This window comes from Ciconia boyciana, chromosome 3, assembly GCF_034638445.1.
Source record: "Ciconia boyciana chromosome 3, ASM3463844v1, whole genome shotgun sequence".
NCBI classification, from domain to species: domain Eukaryota; kingdom Metazoa; phylum Chordata; class Aves; order Ciconiiformes; family Ciconiidae; genus Ciconia; species Ciconia boyciana.
This window is the reverse complement of record NC_132936.1, coordinates 102,903,815-102,926,496: the sequence shown is the minus strand read 5'-3', so window position 1 is coordinate 102,926,496 and position 22,682 is coordinate 102,903,815. Positions and strand designations below refer to the sequence as shown.

At 40.6% G+C, this 22,682-nt stretch overlaps 1 protein-coding gene across 3 annotated transcripts in view; it reads left to right on the top strand.

The window, feature by feature from the left end:
• The window catches only part of KCNH1 (potassium voltage-gated channel subfamily H member 1), a 194,557-nt gene that overhangs the window by 94,487 nt on the left and 77,388 nt on the right, over nucleotides 1-22,682 (top strand). The window contains exons 9-11 of one of the 3 annotated variants that reach the window (XM_072856861.1): nucleotides 748-1,000; nucleotides 18,026-18,222; nucleotides 19,076-19,108. In XM_072856861.1, coding sequence (XP_072712962.1) covers nucleotides 748-1,000; nucleotides 18,026-18,222; nucleotides 19,076-19,108 — 483 coding nt within the window. Of the gene's footprint in view, nucleotides 1-747; nucleotides 1,001-1,279; nucleotides 1,347-18,025; nucleotides 18,223-19,075; nucleotides 19,109-22,682 lie in introns of those variants that run through there. The other 2 variants (XM_072856860.1, XM_072856862.1) reach the window with 2 other exon arrangements.

The following is a 22,682-nucleotide window of genomic DNA, read 5'->3' as shown; positions in this document are numbered from 1 at the left end:
AATAATACAAAAATAAATGTACGGACTGAGATTAGAAATTTTATAGGAAGGAGGAAAGTAGTTCTTAAACCCTGTGTCGTGAATGAGGGGTAATCACATGGCACATATAAGCCATTGTCGTGGTTTAAGCTCAGCTGGCAACTAGGCATCACACAGCTGTTTGCTCACCCTCCCTGGTGGGATGAGGGAGAGAATCTGAAGGGCAAAGGTAAGAAAACTCATGGGTTGAGATAAGAACAGTTTAAGAATTGAAATAAAATATAATAATAATAATAGGAGGAGGAGGAGGAGGAGTAGTAAGGAAAAGGAGAACAACGAGAGAGAGAGAGGAAGAAAACCCCGGAAAAAAACCAAGTGATGCAACCGCTCACCACCCACCGACTGACGCCCAGCCAGTTCCCAAGCAGCAATCGTGGCCCTCTGGCTAACTCCCCCCAGTTTATATACTGAGCATAACATCATATGGTATGGAATAACCCTTTGGCCAGTTTGGGTCAGCTGTCCTGGCTATGCTCCCTCCTAGCTTATTGTGCACCTCCTCGCTGGCAGAGTATTGGAAGCTGAAAAGTCCTTGACTTAGTATAAACACTGCTTAGCCATAACTAAAACATCAGTGTGTTATCACATTATTCTCATATTAAATCCAAACCACAGCACTATACCAGCTACTAGGAAGAAAATTAACTCTATCCCAACCAAAACCAGGACAGCTATGCACAGGAATTGATTGCCTAATTTCCTTCTCAGGTTTTGCAGATATGCCCTAAGGACATGAGAGCAGATATCTGCGTGCATCTGAACCGCAAAGTTTTCAAGGAGCACCCAGCCTTTAGGTTGGCGAGCGATGGATGCCTTCGAGCGCTTGCCATGGAATTTCAGACAGTGCACTGTGCTCCGGGAGACCTGATCTACCACGCTGGCGAGAGCGTCGACAGCCTTTGCTTTGTGGTTTCAGGGTCTTTGGAAGTAATCCAGGACGATGAAGTTGTTGCTATATTGGGTGAGTTCCACAGCTAATAATATGCGTTGTGCACAAATACAGATGCATAGAGCATTTTTATAGCCTCTTCTACTCAAGCACTTAACTCTTTCTTTAAAAAGCTTCATTCAGGTTAGGTTTGCCACAGCCTGGTGAGGTATATTTTAATGAACTTGTCAGCTGTGTGGTGTTAGATGTTTATTGTCTGGAAAAATCGAAAGAGAGAGGAAAAAAAACTTGCTTAATGTCATGCAGGAGCATTGCATAGAGTCATTTACTTGTCCTTCTTGTTCCACGTAGGTAAATAGGAAGGGCAATCATCTCATCTCCAGATTGCTTCAACCCTGTTTCTTCTGGTCAATGGAAGCTGTACTTGAGCATCGGGATCCCGGGCTTTCTTGGGGTTCTCCCTGTCTCGCCATATCTCTTTTCATTAGAAATTCCATTGAGGACTTCAGAAAACTTATTTTTAAAGTGTCTGGCTTCCCTACCTTCCTCCCACCCCCCTGATAATAATCCACTTTTGCTGAAAATTTTCCAATTAGCTTTATTTAAGATCTCATGTTGAAATAATATTTATCTCTTTTAAAGTCAAAGTAATATAAAAATTCAGAGCCGATTTGTGTTAACTTGGAATGACAGCTTTAGGTTGGAGGCGTTAAAAAGAAGCTGATAGTGGTGTGAACAACATTCTGAGGCAAAGCTAGGAGAAAAGAGTGTGATAATCCAATAGATGTAGATGAATCATGGGGTGGCTGGAGCTTTGAGGAGGTGATACTTATCACTTGATTCTGTCAGACCCCTTTGTGATAAGGTAAATTCTGGCGGTGGCTTAATCCAGTACCTGTCACTCATTGCAGCCTGGAAAAAGAGAGGAAAACAGCTTGGTAATCTTACTTTTTCTGAACGCATACACCCAACTCCCCTAAGAGGAATGTCTACTGGAAAATGAGGGGGATAATAAATATGCTGAGTTCAGTTTTTCTCTACTTCTCAACAGGATTGCATATATAGCATAGGGTGAATTTAGTGTCCTGGGGAATCAAGCTGATGATATTTTGTGCCACACAAGAAACTAAAAAGGTGAAAAGTAGGGGCATAACTGATTCTCTTTTGTTCTGGAATCACCTGTGCTGTTCAGTGCTATATGATACTAGCAACTTCTGCTTTTCTAAGTTGCACATCAAGAACTTACTACCTTTTGCCGTGTTGAACTCTCATGAATTAACATCGCAAATGTAGAACAAACTAAAGCCTCTCAGTTTGTGTCACCCTTTATCCCATAATGCCTCCTCCTGTGTCCATCAGAAGAAGAAAACCCCAAAACATCTTGCTGCTCTATTGAATCAGTATAGGTAAAAAGCATTGAAATAGGATTTTTAAAACGTCCTTTAAAGACACAAATTTTCTCCTCATCTTTTCCAGTAACTTCCGTGTTTTATCATAATACTTCGAAAACACTCGGTCTAGATTCCTTGAGAAATCAGTGTTAAGGAAACCTGAACCCCTAATTTCTGCTGCTGCAGAGTGATAGCTACAGATAAATGAGGCTGATCCCTTGGTATCTGAATGAATAGAAATATTTTGTTATTGCTGTTCTCCTGGGATGGTAACTATTGATCCTCTTCCCTCCACACCTTTATTTTTTTAAATTTGGAGTTAGTTCTCTGGCTCGCACTAAAGTTGATGAGGTCTATCATTTTCTTTGTGAATATTGTAATCAGAGAGGCAAGTAAAATAAATGGGATCTGTTTGTGAGTCTGTGAGATTTCATTTTGGATAAACGCGTATCAGTTTTTGTGTTTCAGTTTCTGGACTACTGAATCCCTTTCCTTCCCACCTGCCTCCCCCAGGCTGTGAAGCCTTCTGTTGAAGGTTGCTCTATCCTGATAAGAAATGATGTGGTCAACTAAGTTTTTCACTATTCTAAATCGTTGGACTTTCTTCTCCTTCAGCATTCATAATATAATGACCGCGTTACTGAAGGATGCTGCAGGAGATGGGTCAGGACTTCCTCCCTAACTTCTTTGTACTCTCAGTTTTCTTATCTGTAGAATAGCAATGATTTTTTAATTTCATGTTCAGCTAAACTTGTCAAGTTCTTGATAAAAGTACACCACATAAAATGATGCACTACAAGGAAAAAAAATGTCTACATTGTACAAGAAACATGATTGTTGCTGATCATTCAGCCAGAACAGTCTATGCCGTAAGTTTTGTTTACCAGTCACAACTAAGCATAGCTATGAACATCAGGCATGCAACAGCAAACCATGTGAGGAATTCTGTAGGGTAATTTCAGTTAACAGGTGTGTCGGAGAGACTGTTATCTTCTCTCAGACATTCTTGAAATAAAAATAAAAAATAAGTGCATAAATTATTCAAGGTGAATTATTTGCTCAGCTTTAGCTGTCACTTAATGAAGCAGCCTTTGCAATTTGCAATGTAGCCTGTATCTTCCTTACAACAGAGAAATAAATTGCATCTCTAAATTAGTCTGTGTGACTGCTGTACAGCATTACAGAAACCAAAGGAAAACTACACTTAATCCTTAAAGAATCCAATTCATATGAAACATTTTCAAGTTCTGAAATCATTTAGCCTTGCAGACTAGCATATAAAAGTTTATTGTGTAGCCCTGGAATTTGGAGTGTATTGTGTACACTTGCGTAATACCCTTCCAGATCAGTTCTCTGTAATACCCAAGAGACAGGTATATTCTCAGTTTGGGCTTATGTTCTTATAACAAAGCAATGACTTCGATTGACTTGGATTAATACAAGTACTGAGTTGGAAGAAATTGCACACAGGCCAGCAGTGAAAAAATGTACATTTTTTTGTGTCTCCTAAGATTGCGTTCCCCATTAATTTGACTTGGAGACAAACACAAAAATGAGTAAATTAAAAAAAAATCTTTGCAATGTTTACAGTAAACATTTAAAGAAATTGATGCATTTTATATAAAATTTGAATTGTTGGGATGAAAGAAGTAATTCTGAATTCTATCCAAAATTTCTGCTGAAATAAGAGATTACTGATGTTCATGCAACTCAATCTTTGGATTTGATGTGTCAAAGAAACAAAACCAAAAAAGTAGAAAATTACCTTTAAGCCAGGTGATTGATTTATTTGTCATTCATTCTAATACGAATGGGTCAGAAAAGGAAGACATAGCAAGAAAAGCCACAGTATTACTATGGTTTTCTATGTTAATGTGTAAGTTTATGAGTGGGATTACGTAGAAGTGAAGATTAGCTAGTGGGAAGCTGCTTGGATGAAAATACAGTTCTGTTTTCTGTAGTTCGTTGTTCTTCCATTTACACCGTTGTTATTGTGTAGGGTGAAGCGCTGACGTACATTCAGCGCTTTGTGGAAGATAGAGACAAACCACGCAGTCCCTGCCCTGAAGAGAACTGAGCGAAGCACAGGTCATGCAGGACTTCCATTAAGAGACTGTTTTCAACTTGGCTTTGCTTTTAACTTTTCTAAGCCTTCCCATTTGGGCTGATGCTGCTTTATCCATCTGAGACTGACATATCTCTTTGAACTACTCTTGCTTAAAAACTTACCCATTTATCCAAATGTGGTTAGAGAAAATGGGTTGTTTTGTCACTGTTAAAAACAATCAGCCATTTACGTCCACTTCATTTGGCAGCTCTAGCGTCTCTGCTTTGGAGCAGACCTTTCAGGCTGAGCCACTGGCCATCTGAAAACCTGACCTTATCGCAGGTCTTTGAAAAGTTAAAATTTACTCATGCTCAGGAGAGATTTGCTAAATTTTAATTTAACGAATATCTTCTTAAAAGATTCTTCCTGAATTAAATGTGTTTCAGGCAGGGACTGTAAGGTCTGGCTGCAGCTTTCTTTGAAACGTGCAGGCGAAAAGGGATTGTAGTAGAAGCGTGAAATAAGCCTGCATAGCTAGTTGTTGTTTCTTAATTTAGGGAAGCTTGAAGACCTAAACTGTCTTTCAATGCACTTCTTATATTTTTTCACACTATGAAAGTACACATTTTTAGTGCAGCGTGAGAGCGTAGATTGTTTGGAACTGCAGTAATCAAGGAGCTAATGTTAGAAGTCCAGCTGAGCAGATGATATGCCATTGCTGGGGCTAGCAGGGTACTTCCCTGGTCCTCCAGCCTTTTAGTCTGGACCTTTTTAATCTCTCCTCACCATTGCTAGAGGAAGTGCTAGTTCTTGTGTTATGTCCCCAATTGCATGTGTGCATAGCAAACTTAATGAAAATTATAGAAAATAATGGCATATTAGCAAGATTAACTTTTTGTAAGTATTTTCTGGAAATACACAGAAGGACTGGATAGGAGGCCTTATTAGAATAGGATTTATATTGTGTTAATGTGTATGTACAAATATTTGAATTACCAAGAAAACAATTTTTGATCTTACTAGAAAATAAGAAATTCTAAGTCATATTGAACTGACATAACCGTACTCAAAGACTGAACAGAAAATCCCTCTTCTCTACGAAATGTGAAGGAAGCAAGTGATTCTTGGACCCAGGTTGGTTCCAACCCTTTCTGCTTGAAATTGGGGTAATCTTTGAAATTTAGGAAAACATTCCAGTAAAAGGCTAGAGGGAGGAAGGAGAAGACCCTTGAAATTAGGGTGACAGGCTTTTTTTTTCTGGATAGCAGTGGGGAAAGCAGTGTCTTGTCCTTAAATTTTCAGGCTGCTGCAAAATTTGTCAATTAGTGACTCCCAGAGGGCCTGACTGAGCAGCAGATCTTCACTTATGTGAATTGCTCAGAGCTGCTGAAGTGGTCTTGATGATCCCTGCAAGGGGATCTGTGTGTACGGATGGTAAGACTGGAGGTTAGTCTTGCAGATTTGATTAGAGACTGGGAGCCTTTAAGCCTTTATTTAGCAATTAAAAAACAAAGCCTTGAAAATCACTGTGGTCTTCAGAGCTGAGCAATGGATGAGAAAAATAACATTTACTAGAAGGTTTAGTTAAAAAGAAAAAACAAAACCCCCACACAAAACAGTTTATCCTAAGAGTAAAGCAGTTTATCCCAAGTGGTGCACCCCAGCTGTTCTGCATTTATTATGTTCTTGCTATCGTTATTTGACCTAAAAACTTTCAAAAGAATAAACTTTTTAATCGACTTTTGGTTTAGCAAAGAGTATTAGTCATAGAATCATAGAATATCCTGAGTTGGAAGGGACCCACGAGAATCATCGAGGTCAACTCCTGACTCCACATAGGGCAGGTAAAGTGAATGAGATAGGAAGGGAGATCAAGGCAGGAGTTTATTATGAGCAAGGAAAATCATTGCCTTCCACAAGGGCAGTTTGCTGTTGCTATTCCTTTTGCTGCTATCAAAGCTGAAGGGAAATAACAGAATGTAGATATTACATAAGTATGAAAGTATGCAGTAAGAGAATGTCAAAGAATGGGAATTTATAGTCTAGACCTGGCTGCCGCCTTCATCAGGGAGAAATTGGGATATATAACTTTTTTTGGGGGGGCAAGGGGGACTGTGCAAAGGATGCATGTAGATTTACTTTTAAGATCACATGTGAGTTGATGAAATGAAAATTGGATGTCCCTGAAATACAGATCTTTTATTGTTATTTACAAAGCTATAACATTGACAAGATTGGAGACTGTGGTTTTAACATGATATTGTAAGAGAGCTTGGTGTGCCGTGTTTTGTTTCAGCAGGATATTAAATGCTCCATTTGCTTTGTGTGGAGAAATTCCTGCTGATTTAATTTGATCTAATTGCAATCTTAAAGGAACGCTATAAGAATAATTGTTTGTTTTCTTTACAATTGTTTTAGCCATAAGCATTTCATTCAGACGTAGACACAAGAGGCTTGATTCAGATTTTGGTGGGATAGATTTGCATCCAGATAGGACAGTGCAAACTGCAAGGGCAACGGCAGCACAGGGATGGTTTATTTTAGAGGAGGGAAAATAGCAGTGCAGAAGTATTGTCTGGCTTAGAACTTCTCAGTGGAAAAGCATCGCACCTTCCGCACAATTGTGTGAAGATTGCTTCTCGGCAGGCTTGAAGATGTCGGATAAGTTAACTGTGCTGAGCCCAGGCTGCTATATTTAGAGTGTCCCCAGTACCTGAGCTAACTCAGGTTTCCCTAAACTAAACTGCTTTGTGTACAACTCCATTTTCAGAATTTAATTTTGTGTTTTGAGGCCTGTTGTTATTTAATGCCAAGTCTTTGAAAAAGTCCCTTACTTCTCTACTTCATTTCTCACCTGAGTTTTAAATTTAGGTACACCTGCCTGTGTTAAAAATGCCAAGCTGCTGTGCTCTTAGGCTTAAGAAGCGGTTGCAAGATTATGGATGGCATTAGAGTTTTCTTATTATTTTCAAAGACAGTATCTTTGAAGGTGGTGGGATCAATAGCCCAGCTGAAGTGCATCTACACCAATGCACACAGCATGGGCAACAAGGAGGAGCTGGAAGCCGTTGTGCAGCAGGAAAACGATGATATAGTTGCCATCATGGAAACATGGTGGGATGACTCACACAACTGGAGTGCTGCAGTGGATGGCTATAAACTCTTCAGAAGGGAGAAGCAAGGAAGGACAGGCAGTGGGGTAGCCCTGTGTGTTAGGGAGTGTTTTGATTGTCTAGAGCTTAATGATGGTGACAATAGGGTTGAGTGTTTATGGGTAGGAATCGGGGGAAGGCCAACAAGGCAGGTATCGTGGTGGGAGTCTGCTACAGACCACCCAATCTCGATGAAGAGGCAGATGAAATATTCTGTAAGCAGCTGGGAGAAGTCTCACAATCGCTAGCCCGTGTTCTCGTGGGGGACTTGAATTTACCAGATGTGTGCTGGAAATACAATACAGCAGAGAGGAAACAGTCTAGGTGGTTCCTGGAGTGTGTGGAAGATAACTTCCTGACACAGCTGGTGAATGAGCCACCTAGGGAAGGTGCCCTGCTGGACCTGTTGTTTGTGAACAGAGGAGGACTTGTGGGTGATGTGATGGTTGGAGGCTGTCTTGGGCATAGCGATCACGAAATGATAGTGTTTTCAATTCTTGGAGAACTAAGGAGCAGGGTCAGCAGAACTGCTACCTTGGACTTCCAGAGGGCAGACTTTGGCCTGTTTAGGAGACTGGTTGCCAGAGTCCCTTGGGAGGCAGCTCTGAAGGGCAAAGGAGTCCAGGAAGGCTGGACATTCCTCAAGAAGGAAATCTTAAAGGTGCAGGAGCAGGCTGTCCCCATGTGCCAAAAGATGAGCTGGTGGGGAAGAAAACCAGCCTGGCTGAACAGAGAGCTTTGGCTGGAACTCAGGAAAAAAAAAGAGTTGATGACCTTTGGAAGAAGGGGCAGGCAACTCAGGAGGACTACAAGGATGTCGTGAGGTTATGCAGGGAGAAAATTAGAAGGGCCAAAGCCCAACTAGAACTTAATCTGGCTACTGCCGTAAAAGATGATAAAAGATGTTTCTATAAACACGTTAGTAACAAAAGGAGGGCTAAGGAGAATCTCCATCCTTTATTGGACGCGGAGGGGAACATAGTGACAAAGGATGAGGAAAAGGCTGAGGTACTTAATGCCTTCTTTGCCTCAGTCTTTAATAGTAAGACCAGTTGTTCTCTGGGTACCCAGCCCCCTGAGCTGGAAGACAGGAACAGGGAGCGGAATGAAGCCCCCATAATCCAAGAGGAAATGGTTGGCGACCTGCTACACCACTTAGACACACACAAGTCTATGGGGCCGGATGGGATCCACCCAAGAGTACTGAGGGAGCTGGCGGAAGTGCTCACCAAGCTGCTTTCAATCCTTTATGAGCAGTCCTGGCTAACCAGGGAGGTCCCAGTTGACTGGAGGTTAGCAAATGTGATGCCTATCTACAAGAAGGGCCAGAAGGAGGATCCGGAGAACTACAGGCCTATCAGTTTGACCTTGGTGCCAGGAAGGTTATGCAGCAGATCATCTTGAGTGCTATCATGTGGCATGTACAGGACAAGCAGGTGATCAGGCCCAGTCAGCATGGGTTTATGAAAGGCAGGTCCTGTTTGGCTAACCTGATCTCCTTCTATGACAAGGTGACCCACTTAGTGGATGAGGGAAAGGCTGTGGATGTTGTCTACCTAGACTTCAGTAAAGCCTTTGACACTGTTTCCCAGAGCATTCTCCTGGAGGAACTGGCTGCTCATGGCTTGGACGGGTGTCGTCTTTGCTGGGTAAAAAACCGGCTGGATGGCCGGGCCCAAAGAGTGGTGGTGAATGGAGTTAAATCCAGTTGGCGGCCGGTCACAAGTGGTGTTCCCCTGGGCTCAGTATTGGGGCCAGTTCTGTTTCATATCTTTATCAATGATCTGGACGAGGGGATTGAGTGCACCCTCAGTAAGTTTGCAGACAACGCCAAGTTGGGTGGGAGTGTTGATCTGCTTGAGGGGAGGAAGGCTCTACAGAGGGATCTGGACAGGCTGGATCGATGGGCCGAGGCCAGTTGTATGAGGTTCAACAAGACTTAAGTTCCGGGTCTTGCACTTGGGTCACAACAACCCCATGTAACGCTACAGGCTTGGGGAAGAGTGGCTGGAAAGCTGCCCAGCGGAAAAGGACCTGGGAGTGTTGATCGATAGCTGGCTGAATATGAGCCAGCAGTGTGCCCAGGTGGCCAAGAAGGCCAATAGCATCCTGGCTTGTATCAGAAATAGTGTGGCCAGCAGGACTAGGGAGGTGATTGTCCCCCTGTACTCAGCACTGGTGAGGCCGCACCTCAAATACTGTGTTCAGTTTTGGGCCCCTCACTACAAGACAGACATGGAGGTGCTGGAGCGTGTCCAGAGAAGGGCAACGAAGCTGGTGAAGGGTCTGGAGCACAAGTCTTATGAGGAGCGGCTGAGGGACCTGGGGTCATTTAGCCTGGAGAAAAGGAGGCTCAGGGGAGACCTTATCTCTCTCTACAACTACCTGAAAGGAGGTTGTAGCGAGGTGGGTGGCGGTCTCTTTTCCCAAGTGACAAGCGATAGGACAAGAGGAAGTGGCCTCAAGTTACACCAGAGGAGGTTTAGGTTGGATATTAGGAAAAATTTCTTCACCGAAAGGGTTGTCAAGCATTGGAAGAGGCTGCCCAGGGAAGTGGTTGAGTCACCATCCCTGGAGGTACTTAAAAGACATGTAGATGTGGTGCTTAGGGACAGGGTTTAGTGGTGGACTTGGCAGTGCTAGGTTAACAGTTGGACTTGATGATCTTAAAGGATTTTCCAATCTAAACGATTCTATGATTCTGTGATCTAACGTCACAGCATTGTTTGTGCTATTGAGTAAGACTGTAATGTGACTAGTGGTCTTTGAAAAAGGAACGATTGAAATTAAAATCCAGCTTTATCTTCAGTAGATGTATTGTGCTTTTTCTATTTATAGTTTAAGGCTTTTTTTTTCAGGTTGGCATGTAGAGGCAGATTGGACAAGTTGCATGTTTCTGTGAAGTGATTCAGCAAACATCAACTGAAGGAGCGATTTTCAAAGTCTGATTTCCTCAACGCATATCCAAGCACAGTATTAGCAAAAGAATTAGAAGTGGAGATCAGGCTAAACTTTTTAAAAGACATTGGCATAAAGAGGTTTACGTTAATACAAAATTTTAATTTCACGGTGCATGTAAGAGCACCACTAAAACCTTTATTGAGAAAGATAGGTTTATTCCAAATGGTGTTTTTGGACGGAGAGTATTCCTTATTTCTATGCTCCAGACATCTAGAAAATGTAGTACGAGTTGACATCAGGAGTTGCCTATTTTGAGACTTCAGCCGGACGTTACTTGTTCTATGTCTGACTTCTGGTAGAGCATTAAAAGTAGGAATCACCAAAGCCCCTGTCCACTGGTATCGGTAAATGGTCTAAGACTGTGCAGGTTATTGGAGAAACAGATTTTTAAAACACTTGATGAATGACTTGCTGGAATAACTGGGGAAGAGGGGGATTCCCTGTGAATAGAGGCCTCAGTCATGAACTTCTTGGCACTTCAAATTAGTTGATTTTTTTTTCCACGGCTTCATGTTTTATTGTTGCAAATTTATGCAACATTGCATAATGTGCTCTTAAGTAGTCTGACACCACCACATGCGGAAGAAGTCCCCTTTGGAAGATGGTAAGTTGCTGGCAGGTTGCTGGCAACAGTGGTCCGTGATGCACTGGCAGCTGAAACAGATGTGGTGGAGATGAGTGTCTCTGTTCCAGCATGTTCCCTGATATCTCAGGCTGTGTTAGGAAGGCTTGCCCATCACGTTCGCATCCAAACAGAGATGTGAAAAGGTAGAAATTATAATTTAACAAAGAAATAGAAACTAGGTTTCTATAAAGGCCCTGATTTCTGGCAGGTGAACCACTGAATTAATTTTCATTTTTGTTTTGGGTAGGGTTTTGTTTCTGTCTCAGAATTTTGGAGGAAGAAGATTTTTTTTCACTGAAAAGCCCAGTTAAAAAAAAAAATCCAAAAAATAAATCTTCATGGAACACTTACTTTTCATTGTTTTCTCCAAGTTTCAAATTAAAACTTTTTTCAGAGGTACCTTTCTGAAACATTGTTAAATTTATCCTCAAGGAGTTGCTAGAAATATTAAATAAAATGAAGTATACTATAGCTGTGAACTTTGTGAGGTTTTAAAAGTATTTACTTTATATATTTCAGAAGGCAAAATCTACTATTTTAAACTCTTTGAATGCTTTTGAAATTAAAAAAAATCAAATTTTGGGGCTTTAATGTAAGCTTCAAGCAATAGCTATAACACAAAGCTTGTTTCTAAGTCATTGGGAAATCACTCTGAAGATATTGCAATTTGAGCCTCTCATATAGGTTTTTTTATCAGAGAACTAGCGCTGTCCATGCAACTGTCCATGCAACGGCAACACAGGCTGAGCTGTGTTTTTCCTATTACTTAACCAATGCAAATAAATTCAAATACATTTGTGACTCTAGTTGTTTGAACTGGCAACTTCCCTGTCTTCCGAGTTTGTACAAACTGGCCACATATTCATAACATTTTTTTACAGTAACCATTAAAAAGCAAATAAGGATAAATGATTCAGATTCTGGTGAAGCCTCCTAGGTTTTTATGAATAAGCCTGGTAGGGGCCCAGTTGACATTTTGAAAGTCTTCTCATCATAGTAAGTCAAGTAGTGAAATATAATCCACACTCTATTCAGAGAGACAACACATTAATTATAATAATAATAGAAATCTTAGCTGTAACTAATTCATGTTGTTGCTACTCATGCCATGCTCTAAAATAAATGTTTTTATTTTGTCTGTACAGTAATGTGCTCCAACAGAGAAAATTGATGCAGCTATATAGTAAACTGTCTGCAAAATGTTCCCAAGCTGTGTTTTAAAACACGAACAGATACACTGTGTTTCTCTTTGTGCACCAGGCAAATCACTGGAAGTGCAACTTCAGTTTATTATCACTGTAACACTTTTGTTTTCTGCGGCACTGATACTCTGGCTTTTTTTCCTTAAGGTCTTATTAGAGGAAAAGAGTGATTAAAACCTCTGGTTAATGAAAAATAGTATATTCTCTGCAGTGCAGTTGGTCATTCGCTTCTCATTACGTGTCTGAGTTTTTCACTTGAGAAATCTTAAGAAAATCCAAAGCAGCAAATCACTCCCATGCATCATCTCCTGCCAACCGTACTGTGTTGGAGGACCAAACTACAGGCTATTCAGTGGCTGTCAAGTTGTGCAATTTATCTGTGGGATGGATACTGAATACTCTACCTTGATGCCAAACGGTAGCTCTGTTTTTTCTGGCTGGCAGATATTTGTTGCCTTAAAACAATGCACCAAGAAGAAAAATTATTTTTGCTCTGGTGCCTCTACTTTCTTTGAATCTTTCTTCTCTCTGTAAAATGGGAAAATTTAAATTGCATGCCTTACTCAGATAAAGAGGAGATGAGGGAAGAGAGGAGAGGGAAGGATTTTCAGTTGAAGCCAAACAGACATGCAGTGATCACAGAGGCTGTTGATCCAACAACTCGGTGTTGACCCAAGTCTCACATCACTGGCTTTGAACACTAGGGGCAAATACACTGTCCTGAGTGGAATTATGCTCGAATACAATTGGTAGGACCTCAGATCATCTGGTTCTGTTCAAATCTGTTGGACAAGTTTTAAATCAGGACAAGTTTTTTGTTTGTTTTTAAGGTTCAGCAGCATTTTAACTGAGCAGTCACTAGAATAGAGACCGACACAGAGAATCTGTGTTTGCCTTTACAGCAGTTGGTGTCTCCCACTGCTTGGAGGTGGAGAACAAATCCTGAGGGTGCAGGCCAGTGTGGGTGCTTCGGGGAGCTGTGCTGGGAAAGTCATTGCGCAGGTGCGGCAGCCACTGTGGATCAGCATCACAGATAACAGTATTTGCTAACACCTGATTTCCAAGATATGCTTAGTGCTGCATTGCTGCTGAGGTACCATCAAGCAGTGTTTGGTCATTCTAGCTTATCTTTGGGTCTGCTGAGACTATATCAGATCACAGTTCTTCTATAGTTCAAACGTGCAGATGAAGGCAGATCTGGAAGGGACCTGAGCTGGATTCTGGTGTTGGCTGCTGTAACAACTATTACTATTGATTTGAGAATGATTCTGACATGAATATTTTGTCTGATGTACTGAAAATCCATGGATTTGTGTGAATCCCGTCAAAGTCCATACTAACTCAGAAGACCTTCAGCACATGAATCCATGGCCTCATCTTCTCACCCGGCCGCTATCACACCAAAACTGCACCACGACTCCCATCCAGAACCCAAAAATGAATTAAGTAGGTTGTCAGTCAAAATATTCCCCATAGAGTCGTATTTTTTCAGAGTAGGGTGGAATATCAATATTTCGAACTCCTCCGGTCACCATTCCTGGAGAAGTTCAAAAACCGTGTAGACGTGGCACTTCAGGACATGGTTTAGTAGGCATGGAGGTGTTGGGTTGATGGTTGGACTAGATGATCTTAGAGGTCTTTTCCAACCTTAATGATTCTATAAATATCTTCTGTCTGAGAGCCTTTCAATACTTCCTGTTCGTAGGACTGAAAAAACTAAGGGTTGTTCTGGTAGGCACATCAAGGCAATACAGCTGTATGTAATGTGCGAGTGGGGTTCTTGTCTCGAACAAAATCAGCAAAACACTTGGCTAAGTTGCAATAATCAGATCTTCATTACTGGTGCTGCTTTCAGGAGACAGAGTGGATGTGGCTTGACCTTTTGCCTGACTCAGGCTGAATTTGCAGTGGTAACAGAGAAATCCTCTTTTCACTTGTAAGATGAATAGCGAATTTGATATGGAGAAAGGATTGGGAAAGAATAAACATGGAAACAGAAGGTGATGGTTTTATAAAATAATTCTTCAGTGTTTAAATATATCAGGGTTTGGGGACTTGTTATTATAATTAAAACAAACAAGCAAACATAAAAGGCAGAAAACTATTTGGCTTTCCAGTGCATACTGACCTGACAGTGGAAAAGGTCCTCAGCCCACAAATCCAGCAGGGAATATAAATGATTCATGGTAAAAGCTTAGATCATCCACTTTAAGTGTGATTGACAGATAGCGTTCCTGGCAAATGTCTGGAACTCAGCAAGCTGGGAATGAGAAATGCAAAGTAGTGACAAACAAACGGCCATCTGCATTTCTCTAGCTTTTTAATCTTTCTTCAGAGGTAAGGTGAAATATATAAAGCCTGGAGTTATATGTAAAAAGAGGCTTTTGACTCAGGTTGTCTAATGCAGCCATTAGACTTTGCCAACCACCTTCTGACACACTTAGAAGTCTTGCCTTACTCTTCTTGCTTTCCAATTACAGGTGTTTTTGATAAAACACCCACTTAATCTGTCCTCTTTTTTTTTCGTTCCTTTTTCCTGAGTGATTGATCTTACTTTATGGAGAACACAGAAACAAAGGGAGATGGTATGCAGTTCCTTATTATGTATAAGAGGACAATTGTTCTAATCCAGTTCAGGTACTCCTGGATGGAATTTTGATTCCTGCTTGCTATAAAGACTTCCTACTGCTCCTTTTTTTCCCCATTTTGCTGTGAATGCCAAACACAAGTTTTTTTAGAATCTGACAATCTAGATTGATGCTTTTGGTATGCATCATTTAGAAAATGCACTTGACAGAAACAAAGCAGTGTGATGCTTGCATGTGTGCCTTGCTTTGGACATCGAACTGTAACGTAGGATGGATTTTTGACTAGATGACTGGCTGTTAACTCGGTTAACTTCAAGGAAATTGTTAATGATAGAAAACAGTACAACTTCTTGTTTTAGCCTGGTTTGTTTCTTAAAAATTGCGGCTTCTGTAATCTGACTCAGTTTGTGGTTCATGTGCTGCTTTTCTCGGGTTGGTTTGGCTCGGTGGGCACCCAGCAGACGTAGCTCCTTCATGTGCTGCTCTTGCCAGCAATGGGAAGCGGCTCCCTGGGGTGGCAGGAAGCTGCAGGAGGGGGAGTTTTGGGGGAGTTACAAATAGCAAGGGGAAACTGGGGTTGCTGCCACAGGTGAAGGACACAGATGTGTCTTTGCGTTATGTGAAAAGCAGAATTAAATTTTAAAAAGAGTAAGATGTAACTAACTTCTGCTGTATGTCATTTCATATGTGGGCAAAGCAGCACCATGCTGTTTGTACTTGCATTGTACTAATTATTCTTCATGTTACTGTGGGGCAGTAAAATAGTTATTGTCATTTTAAGGTAGGGAAACTGGTCTGGAGATGTGAAGAAATACACCTAGAAATGAGCTAGAATTCCTCTCCCTTATGCTTGGACTACTAGCTCTAACTGTTGCTCATCAGTGATGGCACATTTCAATACTTGACGGATTCCAGAGCGTTAATTAAAACAGTTGTTTAGCTAATTGCCTGGAAGATTGCGAGTAAAAGCATATTTATTCCAAAGGCAAACAATCCATTTTTACCCAGTGAAGCATATCAGTTTTTATGATGCATAAAAATTGTTTCACTTCAATTCTGAATATGTTGTGTGTTTGTCTTTCTAAAAGCCTTGTAGATGATGATCTATTTTAAGTGCATGGAAGCTTTTTTCTTAGGCCATTTTTAATGTATCTACTGAAAAAACATATGTTTAAATAATTGAAAATGTGAAAAGTCATTGCCATTAAAATGAAAAGTTGCTTACTGCACTGGGCTATTGGACTACCACCACGCTTACTGATACGCAGCCTTTGTAGTATTTCTCGATGTTGGCACTGTCCTATGTAAAGAGACTAGAGGTGGAAGAAACGGTATCATTATGGTGCCTTTGCCTAACTTTGTGGGAAAAAAATGTGCTTACGGAACAGGTGGTTTCAGTGTATATATGCATTTAAAATGGAAGTATAGTCTATGCTCCTCCAAAGTGTTCAGGGACTAAACTGGTCCCTGTCAGGTGGACTGCACGGGGCTTTTGTGGAAGACTGGGAGCACATCAGTATGAACCACAGCTTCTTGCACTACAGCGTAGCTTACCATCAGGCTGATAGCTTCTCCTCAAAGAGAAAATACTTATCATCTAATGGAAGAGATTACGTAATGGTGGAAGTGCAGCTCAAGGGCTGAGGTGGGAGTTCGGGGTTGAACTGAGAAGTTTTCTTGACCTCTTTACTCATGATAGTTCTCTTGACTTTCATATAGGCTTTCATACATGACTATTTATTTAAGGAATGAAATCTAAAACGGCCTGGGTGAAGTCAATAAACTAATATATATTTTGATGCTTTGGCTTTAAGAATTGCTACAGGCAAAGTATCACTTACAAGACAACGGACCATGTGGTCCATCCCTACAACAACTTGATAGACATTGTGAATGTATTTCTTTGTTGTTTGTCTTAAGTGATGTGCAGTGGTGATATAACACAGCAGAGGTTTCAGAGGAAAATACCATTCAAAACAAGAACGGTGTAGTTTTTCATTATCGAGGTAACAAATGAATATTCTTATCTTGTTAGCATTGTATGTTGGAAAACTGAAAAAAGAAGACCATTACTCTGTAAAGGAGCTTGTAACTTTCTCCTAAACACTCCCTTTTGTGCCCAGCCTGAGCTGGGGTATAACCAGTGAAATCCTGACGGGGGGCTGCTCCTCAGGCAGATTTTTGTATACTTGCCCTGCGTTGTAGTGCCCAGACGGGTGCAAATGCCCTCATAGCAGTATTCCTCAGTAGTGATTTCACTGGCTGCCCCAAGCTCATGGAGACAGGCACGTGGGAAGGTTGTAAGGAAATGGCCATGTTTTCTTTCTTCCAATGTGTAACAGCTAAATATTCTTGCCTTGTCAGTATTATCTTAGTGATAACTAACCTGTACTCTTCTTGGATTGGACTACGTTGTTACCTTAAACCTTTGCTGTGTTATATGGGGGCACACATGCACAACTACTGAAAGGTTTTATTGAGACTCTTACCAGCTTGAAAAGCATTAGAGCCACCAGAGTTGTGAGATCTGCTCTTTTATACTGTTGTAAAGACAGACTTTTCTGGCAATGATCTAGTGAACTAGGGCAAACTTACTTTAATACTGATGCATAGTAGTGTTTCGTTACAGCCTGTAACTGCACTGATGTACTATACAAGATAGTTTTATTGACACAATAGTGGGCAATTGTTAGCTAGATTAAGAAACCTCAACAACATAGATGTAAGAAACAAATCCTTTGCGTGCCACTTAAAAGAAGAAAGGGAGAAAGCATTTCCTCTCAATTAATCTCTTTGAAAAGGATCAGAAGAGAACATGAACCAAGAATGAACCGCTTTTCTTGATTTTTAGAGGAAAACCTTTATTGATATTTAAAGGGGACTTGTCACATGAAACACTTTCTGATTGTGGTTTATTCTTATGAAATGTTGCTGGGCTGTTTTAATTAATAAAAAGATAGTGGAAAAGCTTATCAGTGAAATATTTCAAAGATTATTTTCTTTTCCAGACAGAATTTTTTTCTGACCACATAAAATAGAAGGATCTTGACTGCATAAATGAGATGATGTTCTTTTGATTATTTGGTGGAAATAGTACTGTCATTGAAAGCAATGCTGCTGCTTTTCTCTAGGCAAAGGAGACGTTTTTGGTGATGTGTTCTGGAAGGAGTCTACCCTCGCCCAGTCCTGTGCTAATGTAAGGGCTTTGACTTACTGTGATCTTCATGTGATTAAGAGAGATGCCTTGCAGAAAGTGCTGGAGTTCTATACAGCCTTTTCACATTCCTTCTCCAGAAATCTCATTTTGACCTACAACTTGAGAAAAAGGGTAAGTATCTTTGATTGTAATGTATACCATGCAAATGATAACTTTTAAGGGCTGTCTGTATGAAAAAACTCAATTGCTTGAATTCTGGCATTCTTCGTAGCCTCTCTTCTAAGGTTTTCCAGGGCTTGCCTAAGAGACATTGCTAGCATGTAGAGTCAAAAGGCCATAAGTATTTATTCCAGTGCTAGTTTTATAGGGAGCTGGACTGTGTATATGTGAAAATATTTTACATTTCTATTAAGTGGTCAGATTCCAGCATATTTGCGAACTGTCATGCACTCGTGATAAACAGTATTTGCTACTTTCTGCAACTTTAGTTTGTAAAGCAGCTAAAAAGATGTTAGAGGCATTGCCTGAAGTTACAAGGAAAGTGGAAGGAAAGGTATGAAATCTAATATATGGAGTAAAAGTCAACAACAGTAGTCATAACGGAAAAGTAATATGAACATGACTGATTCTATCAAGAGTTGTTTCTTTTAGTATCAATCATGTTTTGGAATTACTTTGCTTATCTATAATATTTCCATTTTCTTATTCTTGATTTTTTGGCTCTCTTAATTTCTTCCTGCGTGCCAGTTCAAGTTATTTTGTCAGATGCGAATCATCATAACCTAGTATCCCATTTTAAATTCTCTGTGTAATCTTCAGTGAACCACCTCTGTAGAAATTTATTAAAACTGTAGTAGGTATTATTCAGTTGATACGATTTTAGGATACAATGTAGAAGACGATAATATTACATTGAAAATAAATACATTGGAGCACCTATACTTGCTTTAAAATATTACGATATAAAGATACTTGAGATCAGCTAAAGAAATATGTTTGATAGGAGATTTTTTTTTGTTCCTAGAAACAGTTCTCCATGGTAACTTCCAGGTGCCAAGTAAGTCCTAGATAATTACACCTGAAAAAATAGAAACCTTTTCATCTTTAAAATCTGTTTTGTAAAGTTAGACTTTAAGCCTAGAGTATAGAATTTTTTTTTTTTTTTGTGCCTAGAGTTGGCATACTGAAATTAAAATAGTGTGATGATGTTTTCTATCTGCATATGTTATCAACATCAAAGAATTCAGCTTTTCGGTATTGGGCAAAGAAGAATGTGCTATCCACACTTTGGTCAAATAAATCAAAGCTCTGGTAGAAAATTAATGTAATTAAAAGCTAAGAAGCAAATTTATACTTGAGGATTTCCTCATAGGACATTTTTTTCAAATGGTATTGAGTTCCTGCAGGACAAGAAGAAGAAAGACAGCTGCAAGAAGATTGAGAGATGTCCTGTTAAAAACTAAGTTTAAAAACCAGCCACTTACCTGGTGTTAATTAACATAAGACATAAAAGAAATGAAAGAATTTGGTATTGACATCACCTAAAGCATTGGTATCACTGACTGGCATATTTTAAAATGACACTGTGGGTAATGTGGTAAGATGGTCTAAGAATATATAACTACTTTTTTTTTTTTACATTGGTAGGAATAACAAACTTTGAGGCATAGAAGAACCAACTCTCTTAAAGTTCACAGTAATGCTAGCAGAGTCGCATAATTTTGGATCTGCTCTGAGCCAAAAGTCCCAATTTAGAATCAAATGCTTACTCCAGAAGTGACCCTCTTTCCGTCCATGTTCATTGGTGTAGCTTTTCCCAGCCCAAGTTACAAAACACTTTTTAACCACAGTATCGTAATTCCTGTGCTGACAATTTTCTACACAAAATGTTCTTAATAAAAAGGTACATTTTATGATAGCAATTTCCATCCAGTTATTCAAATAATTGGAATTTAATTGAGTTGCAGCCAGCAGAAAAGTGGCATTGATTGATAATGGAAGTGAGAGTTTGATGGTTCTAGGTTAACAGACTGTAATCTTATTTATTTTTATTGAAAGAAGGCTGATTGCAATCAGAATGCAAATGTTAAATAATATAAATAATATATGCTTTTGGAAATGCATAGAAGGTACACTGCTTTAGAGGTTGGAGATAATGCCCATTAAAAGGCAACGTTTTAGAGTTTGGAATTTAGTCTGGTTTAAATATCTGTGAATATTTCATAGAAATAGCTCCCCAGCCTGTCGCTTCTAACACTTCTCCTGGTCTATTTCTGCAAATGGAATTTTGCAGAATTCAGATGAACCGGTACCTTCTGTGAGTTATGTTTGTGATGTATTGCATATCCTTTGGAATATAAATACCAGAATTACACTTTCTATTTCAATAAACAGTTTCATCTCTGGCTCCGAAAGTGTTCAACTAGTTGAAGCGTAGATACTGTATATTCATCCCAAAGTTATTCATACAGATTCCAAAGACATGAAAAAGCAGCTTTGGGGATTTTTTTTCCTGAAGGATCTCATGGGTATATTTTTAGACTTGGTTATTCCTCTGAGGTGTCCCCATCTCCAGGGTGCATATGCCTTCCCTTGGCCACGGTACTGAGTCTCACTGCATAGCGCAAGGTGCTTTCTGGCCAAGTTTTGCTCCGGCCGAGTGAGCTTTAGCATTGGTCCACTCTTCACCACGTTCACATATTCCTTGTCTGCTGGGTCTCCAGTGATCCCTTCCCTCGTGGAGATGGGAATCCCTGTCCCAAAGCCTTCAGTGCCAGTCAGCAGTGCTGACCTTACAGATGTCCCCCACACTTACTGGGGTCTGGATCCACTTGCTAATGACTGTGACAGAAATAAGCAGACATGCAGGCGCATTGTAAGGTACCAAACCCCATTGGCCTTGACTGTAGCTAACTCTAGAGCTGCATTTAGGCAAAGTAAAAAGCATCTTCCCTCCATTCCTTGTGCTGCTCTTGCTACCGGTCTGGAAAAGTAAGGACCCTTATCTTACTGCAGCTAACACATTAATTGGCATTGCCAAGCCTGAATATAAATATGTTCAAAAACCTTCAGGGCAAAAAGAGCAAAAGCTTTGCAGCACCTGGCTTGTAGGAGTATGCTACAAGCTTTGAGCTGAGCTGGGAGGGCAGGATGCTTCTGTCGGTCTGTCCCCTTTGTGCCCTCCTTTCACAGTTCTGAAACATTACTGCCTGTGGCGTCCGAGGACTTCGTGGCCGAGGGAGACACTTCCCGTGCTCTGTCCCTGGCATACCGTGACTGTCCATGTCTGTGCTGTGAAAACAGTTTCCTTTCACTCACTTTCTCGACAAACACCGGTGAAATATCCTCTTTTCTAAAACTGTCAGCTCACTGTCAGGCGACTCCCCGAGCAGTTTCCTCAAGCGACTAAAATTCCCTCCTGAAGTTATTAGCTGTCTAGTTACCTCTGGCTGGAGCTCAGACTTAGAAAACTTCTTATTTTTCCAAAAGGGGAAGAGAAAGGAGACCTTTAATTAACTCTTTCTGCTGCCAGTCATTGACATTTTCATCTAATTGGAAGCAGGGGGAGAATCAGCTGCTGCATCTCTCTCTCCAACATCTTAAGAAACTGGAACTGCAGTCTGTGGCTGCAGGTGGCTGCATGTCAGACTCGAGGGCTTTGCAGCTGAGAGGAAGCTGACAGAGGATTTCTCGGCTCACTTCCTGCTCTAACAATCTTGTAAAATTAAAGCAGGTTAACTTGATGTTTCTCTCTGGTTTTGGAATCTCAGAGAGGAACCAGAGCGTAGACGCTGGGGGGGATGTGGGATGGTCAAGTGACAAACTCACCCTTACGGAGGGTGTGCTGGACCAAAGAGAAATATTGCAGGTTTGGAGGGCAGCAGGATTCACAGGCTGGATGGAGGTCTATTTTTCCGCAACAAATATTGAAACACTTCTGGGTTCCAGCCTGGACTTCATAGCTCCGGGTTAGTAGAAGAGTAAGAAGAGAGAAGCTTGCATGATAGCTACTTGTCATTGTCTTTTGCTTGTGATGAGGTGCAAGTTTGCTGGCACCTTCTTTAGGAATATGAAAGGCCTTTGGCAGCACTTGCAAGCATTCTGGTTTTGGCAGTTGCTTCTTTCCATGTGTATGAGCTTTGTGACCAATATTAACTTACACTGGGTTGTACCACAGTGTATTTGCTCAGTTCATTCTGCTGCAGCCATAAATGATGTTATAGCTCAAATGATCGCACACGCTACATAAAAGAGAGAATTCTTATACATAATTTATTAAGCTGAGATTTCTCTAGTAAGCCATTTTAGCCTGGATAGAGATTAAATGACTAATTCTGAATGCTTTGGAGTATCATGATAGAAAGCGCAAGTAGCTTTTGCAGAAGCTGAAATTTGTGTCCTGGAATAAAAGAAGGAATGCAGTAGGATGTAGATATGTTATTTGAGATTTTGTAAGACTGAAAGCAATGGCAAAGAACACTCTGCATTTTTACAAAGCAAGCATGATTTAGTGATTTAAAGCCAAAGCTCCTAGTCAGAACATATTTCTTGAGAGAGCAGTGATTGCAGCAGAGTAGTCTGTCTCCCTGCTGGTGTGAGGTTGCTTGCTTTTGTACATGTAGTGGAGTGCT